The sequence below is a fragment of the Sinocyclocheilus rhinocerous genome, unplaced genomic scaffold (assembly GCF_001515625.1).
Source record: "Sinocyclocheilus rhinocerous isolate Xijiao unplaced genomic scaffold, SAMN03320098_v1.1 scaffold990, whole genome shotgun sequence".
In the NCBI taxonomy this organism is placed as follows: domain Eukaryota; kingdom Metazoa; phylum Chordata; class Actinopteri; order Cypriniformes; family Cyprinidae; genus Sinocyclocheilus; species Sinocyclocheilus rhinocerous.
The window spans coordinates 75800-82054 of record NW_015652301.1 but is presented as its reverse complement, the minus strand read 5'-3'; the positions used below and the strand labels follow the sequence as shown (position 1 = coordinate 82054).

The following is a 6255-nucleotide window of genomic DNA, read 5'->3' as shown; positions in this document are numbered from 1 at the left end:
ACGACATGAGGGTGAGAAATTAATGACAGAATTTTCATTTTTGGGTGAACTATCCCTTTAAACAGTCGTAATATAGTCTCTTTTTAACGTCCTTTTAATGCAAGTCTTATTATTTTTTAGGCAGCAGCGATATATGCTATTTACACTAAGTGAAAATATATAAGTAAAAAATAGATGCTTTTTATACTAAGTGCAAAAATGGCATATATTTCCACCTCAGTATTGTAGTACATTATAAAACATTATGCAGTAATAACATATTGAGAGTAAATTATCATATTTCTTGAAATTATTAAATGGATGCTGCCTTATATTGGGACAATAAAGCCATCCCTACCCCTAAACCTACCCGATAAACACTTTAATAATAAAATGTTTATCGGGTAGATGTAGGGAATACCCGCGAGGCACTTTATTTCCATTTTTTAAATATTTCCTTCATTTTTATTGAAAATAAATGTCTTTCTGATCTGATATGTGATGGGAAAAGAGAGAAGAATAAGTTCGACAAAAGGCGGATTCGAACTCGGGTCGATCGTGTCAAAAGATACTGCCATGCGCTTTAGGCCCACACCACTGAGTCAGTTGAATGACGTGAGTCTTTTGTTATGTTGTCTATGCCAACCAGACACTGGTGGGCGGAGCTAGTGTAAATAGCCTCTGCCAACAAGATGGGCTATTTACACTTAGTGTAAATAGACACTCAGTCATTTTTATCATGTTCAACAGCTTCATAAGTGCACCGATCCGTCAGATGTGCTAATGAAGCCTCTGTGATTGTCTTCCAGCTCTCTCATGAGAATGTGTATGAGGTCCTGTGTGTGGCCGACATGTACCTGTTGCCGGGTCTCAAGCGTCTGTGTGGCAGGACTCTGGCTGTGCTGCTCAATGAGGAGAACGTCCTGCACATGTGGAAGACGGCCAAACTGTTCCGGCTCTCACGTCTGGAGGACCAGTGCACTGAATACATGGCCAAGATCATAGAGCGGGTATATCACAATACTGCAGCTGTGTTTTCATTCATGTTTATGCTGCTGATAATCAAAATTCATCTTATTTACATTCATAATGTCCCACTCACCCATTTTAATTTTAATATTATTATAAAAATGTTTTTATTTTTAATAAAGTTATCTAATATAAAAATAATATTTTATATAAATTTAAATAAAATAATATTTTTAATACATATAAATGTAAATCTAAAATATTTTTGTAATATATAATAATAAATATTTAATTTTATATCAATATAAATGTATATTTATTTAGTATAAATGTATTAAAATAGTTTTTAATATGAATAGAAATGATTTAATGCAAAAAAATTATATTTTATTTTTATATAAATATAAATTGTTCTAAAAAAACAACAAACAAACTAACTGAAGCCCTTCCCTATTTCCTGCTGACTGTTCAGTTTCACTGAAAAATATGTCACATAACAGAAGTTGCGAATGCCATATTAACTTTAACATGAATTAAAGAATTAATGAAGTCATGTTTGTTTCAGTTGGTGGAAAGGCCAGAGTTTGCTGATATGATCAGAGAGGATGCTGGGAATGTGGCCGCCAGGCAGGAAACTGATTCCATCCCTCTGGTAGACGAGATCCGTTTCCACATCGCCAGTAACGTTCAGACGTACAGCGCCATCGAGGAGGCCAACCAGAAACTCAGCGCCCTGGAGCTCCTGCTGGCCAGCATCGGGCTGGAGTGCTGAAAAACAAAAGAAACTTGAGCTCGGGAGAGAGCAGGATGCTGACAGATTGATCAGATGCTTATGAAATGCTTTACATGCACAATTAATCCGTAGCAAACTAGCACCACATTAGCAGTAACAAACTAATATGGTCGATTCTAACCAAAAACATGCATATATCGAGTCAAGATGTGCCTGTTGTGATTCAGTGAAGCTTCCTGTCTTTAGCTGTTTCTGTTGCTTTTTTTATGAACAAAAAGAGAGACGAAAGCTTGACATTTTGATTATTTCTCTGGTAGTGAGCCTTATTTGTCAGAACAAGTTGATGTTAGCGTTCTTGGTGATACACTGCTCAACCTTCCACATGCATCATGACAGATGTAGCAGAATATTTATCAAGCTTTATAGGAAACTTTAAGTTGTGAAGTGTTGCGAACACAGAGTCAAAACAATACGGTTTAGCTGTTACATCCCTGAGTATGATTCGAGTCAATGATTAATATAGGATGAGGCGATTAATCTGGGAAAGAACGATTCATTCACATGCATGGAAGAAAAGGTGTGCATTGAATAATAGTCTTTTTGAGGAGTTCAAATTTGAGGTGTTTTCATGATAGGACTGACAATTATACAGTCATCCATTTTTGATCCAAGAATGAATTACAAAAGGATTTCGCTTGCGTTCTCTCTCTGGTGTTTGCGATAGTTCACCATTTGTTCAAGCAAGTGGACGATTATTTATGCCTCTAAATGTGCGTTCCGTCCACTCACGAATGTATCTTCCAGCACTGATATAGACGTTTTCCAGCTTTGCATCCGCAGACTTCTGCTAATGCGCATGCAATATTTGCATAGAATTACTCGATATAATCAGGAAATGTGCTCCTAAACCTGACTGCACTTAATCTTTCTCCACCTATACATTTTTACTTCTGCTTTTGTTTTTCCTGCAGTGCTTTGATTTTATTTATTGTATTTTATGCTGGACTTAAAGCATATCCTGCACTTATTTGCTCAGCAGCACTTGATGAGTTTGTGTATGTTTATGTTTGTGAATTGGGTGCTCAGGAGAAAATCTGAAATGAGACTTGTGTATGAACTTTCATGAGTGTCCAAGTCATAAAATATCTGATGCGTTGGCACTGCAGTTTCCTTTCCTATGATTTATTGTGGGATACTCTGACTGAATGGGATGTACATAAATATTATTTAATGTACGTATTACTTGTGGGTCTGTTTGATTTACATTTGAAGAAGTCTGAGAACACTGGAAAAGCCATTCTGTTCTGCATTACTTAAAATTTAATATAAATGTCTACTAGAATTAGACATTTCGGAGTATGTTATTTTTTATTTTTTTGCTTTAATGACAGCAACACTCGAGCCAAATTTGTTTACATTTTGACCTAGAAACATGTTTTTCAATTTAAAACAAATGTATTATTACAAATTTTATTAGCAGTATATTTCGAGCAAAATGTTTAAAATATGAGGGGGGAAAAAATCATCTTCAGAGTATATTAGTGGTTTTTTTTCTTTTGCTTTAATGACAGCAACACTCGGGCCCAATTTGTTTTTGGACCTAGAAAGATTTTTTTAAATTTAATATTTATTTCTATAAATGTTATTAGCAGTATATTTTGAGTGAAAAGTTGAAGCCATATTTGTTTACATTTGGACCTAAATACAGTTTTTAATTTATAACCAATTTATTATCAAATATATTGTCAGCATATTTTGAGTGAAAAGTTGAAAATTTATTGAGTAAAAAAAAAAGTAAATGTTTTTCTTTAGCTTTAATGACAGCAACACTCGAGCCAAATTTGTTTATGGACCTAGAAATATATATATTTTTTTATTTAATATTTATTACTATAAATGTTATTAGCAGTATATTTTGAGTGAAAAGTTGAAAATATTAAAAAGAACGAAAAAAAGTTAAAATAAAATAAAAAATACAAAAAGTACATTTGTTTTTTTTTCTTGACAGCAACACTCAAGCCAAATTTGTTTACATTTTGACCAAACAATAGTTTTTAATACATATTCATTATTACAAATGTTATTATCAGTATATTTTGAGAGAAAAGTTGAAAATATATTGAGAAAAAAGTAATAACTTTCCTAGAATATTAGTAGGCTATGTTTTTTTTTTTTTTTTTTGCTTTTGCTTTAATAACAGCAACATTTGTTTACATTTGGACATACAATAGTTTTTAATGTAATACAAATGCATTATTACAAATTGTATTGTCAGCATATTTTGAGTAAAAAGTAGAAAATATTTCGAATAAAACCAATTAACGAATGTTAGTAGTTTTTTTCCCTGACAGCAACACTCCAAATTGGTTTACATTTCGACCTAGCAAGTGTATTTTATAATTCTTCATTTTGTGTCATTTTATTATTTATTTATTTTTTTTCTCAAAATCCTCAAAATTTCTTTATTTCCAAGTTTCTGTTAATTAGCGCAAATATTCAGTGTGGTTTGGAAATATATCTTTGATTTATATGTAGACCTGCAGGAGGCGCTCTGTATCAGTCAAACTCAAAACCTCGCAATGGCACTGCAGGACAAAGCTACATGATTACTTGGATCTTTTCCACATTTATCGGGTTTTCGTCTCGCATTTATGTTATAAATCATCATATCAACTAATAAATGTCTGAACGTCCCAAAAGTTAGTTCATATCAGTAATTGCTTGTGGCAGAATTTCCAGCGTAATCAACCCATGGAGATAAAAAAACATCTTTAAAAGGGTCTTTAAAATAGGATGCTGCATGCACTTTTACAAGTTGTTTGAACTGAAATGTGTGTTGGCAGTGTGTGTACACGACCACCCTATAATGATAAAAATCCACCCAGTGTTTTTTTTTTATCTGGTTAAATGTTTTCCCCTTTCTCAAATCGAGCCGATCTCAGAGGCCCCTCCCATGATAGTTTGATTGACAGTAGCATCTACTTGGACTGGACTGGTGTCTTACCTTAGACCCGCCCTGAGTGAGCTGTCATCAGTCCTAATAATGTGCTAATTAGCAAGTTTCACGATGAATGAGGATGAATGCAGCTAAAGTAAACAGAGCAGCTCGGAAGAGAGGGGCGGGGTCAGCAGAGCTCATTAACATTTAAAGGGAAATGCTCTGTTTTTGACAGGGTAAAAAAGGTATTTTTTACACTACCATTGAGAAATTTTACTCAAACTATGTTACAGACTTTTCATTAAGACCCCAAAGAATCATATCAACTTGTGGAAAATGGGCATCCTATGACCCCTTTAACGCATTTGTTTTAATGCGTTTAATACTGCAGGGAATAGCCGACATGTGAAGCATCGTTATCGATCTTCTCCCAAAATGTTTGGGAGAACGAACATAGAAATGTATTAAATGAGCAATGTCCCTTCATGGTTAGAAAAACTTAGAAACCTCTGCAAACTAATTTACTAAATAATTGCTGGAGTTTCGTAACTTGTCAATGAACGGCGCGAGGCTTCAGTCTGGGTTTTCATGTTTCTCCAGGCAACAGGAGGCAGAATTACCATGACAACCGCGTCCAGTGAGGGATGAAGGCCTGTCAGAGCAGCATCACGTTTCTCTGACATCTATCCTGAGAGCCGTGTGTGTTTGTGATCCCTGAGTCACTGGCACGCCTTCAATCTGTATTAAGCAGCTGTGAAGATACTCAGCACTCGGTTCAAACCAAGCGGCAACCTCCCGCTCTCTCTCGTGAAGCCAACACGGAAGTGACTTCAACTGTAATTCATCGACTGGCCGCTAGAGGCTGGCTGCAAAAGGGAGTCAATCCCGCCTTTTTGCCCATTTTTGATTATCCGGGAGTGACGCGCGGTGACGCGCTGCCAAGATGGCGACGGCCGGCTCCGCCCACTTTGAGCTTCAGAAACGCTCTTCAGGAACATATGGGTGACGTCACGGACACTACGTCCATGTTTTTATACAGTCTATGGTTCAAACCTACACCCACAGATCTCAGATCAGAACCACTACAACAACTCCCACTTCACAGCACTCGCTGAGTTCCGGCCAGATCTGCTGATGTAATTTGATGCGTTTTGTTCAAGAGGACTAATAAACCTCCAAAAGCACATTTAGATGATGAAGACAAGGTAATATGTGCTATTACTCAGGCATCATAAGTTTTATAATATTATTAGACAATATTTTACATATAAATTAATCGTTTAATATAAAGATAATTGTACATGTTTAATTTAGATTAATATATTATATAAATGTATAAAATATAATGATATTATATAATATGAATATTTTTAAATACACACATTTATTTATTTATTCAAATATTTTTGGGGGTCATTATAGATTCATATAAGCGGGGTCAGAGAATTTTGTGGTTTATTTAAAGGGGTCATAGGATACCCATTTTCCACAAGTTGATATGATTCTTTAGGGTCTTAATGAAAAGTCTGTAACATAGTTTGGTTAAAAATTTTCAATGGTAGGGTAAAAAACACCAAAAAAATGTTTCCCCTGTCAAAAACAGCTCTTTTCAGATCAAGCCGTTTTTGTAGCATTT

The 6255-nt window shown here is 34.9% G+C and overlaps 1 protein-coding gene across 1 annotated transcript in view; it reads left to right on the top strand.

Moving 5' to 3' along the window:
- LOC107714567 (ankyrin repeat and BTB/POZ domain-containing protein 1) overlaps nucleotides 1-2895 on the top strand; it is a 14205-nt gene extending 11310 nt beyond the window's left edge. The window contains exons 11-12 of the mRNA XM_016520439.1: nucleotides 789-989; nucleotides 1514-2895. Of these exons, the coding sequence (XP_016375925.1) occupies nucleotides 789-989; nucleotides 1514-1720 (408 nt within the window). The 3' untranslated portion in view covers nucleotides 1721-2895. The remainder of the gene's footprint in view (nucleotides 1-788; nucleotides 990-1513) is intronic.
- Nucleotides 2896-6255: the final 3360 nt, after the last annotated feature.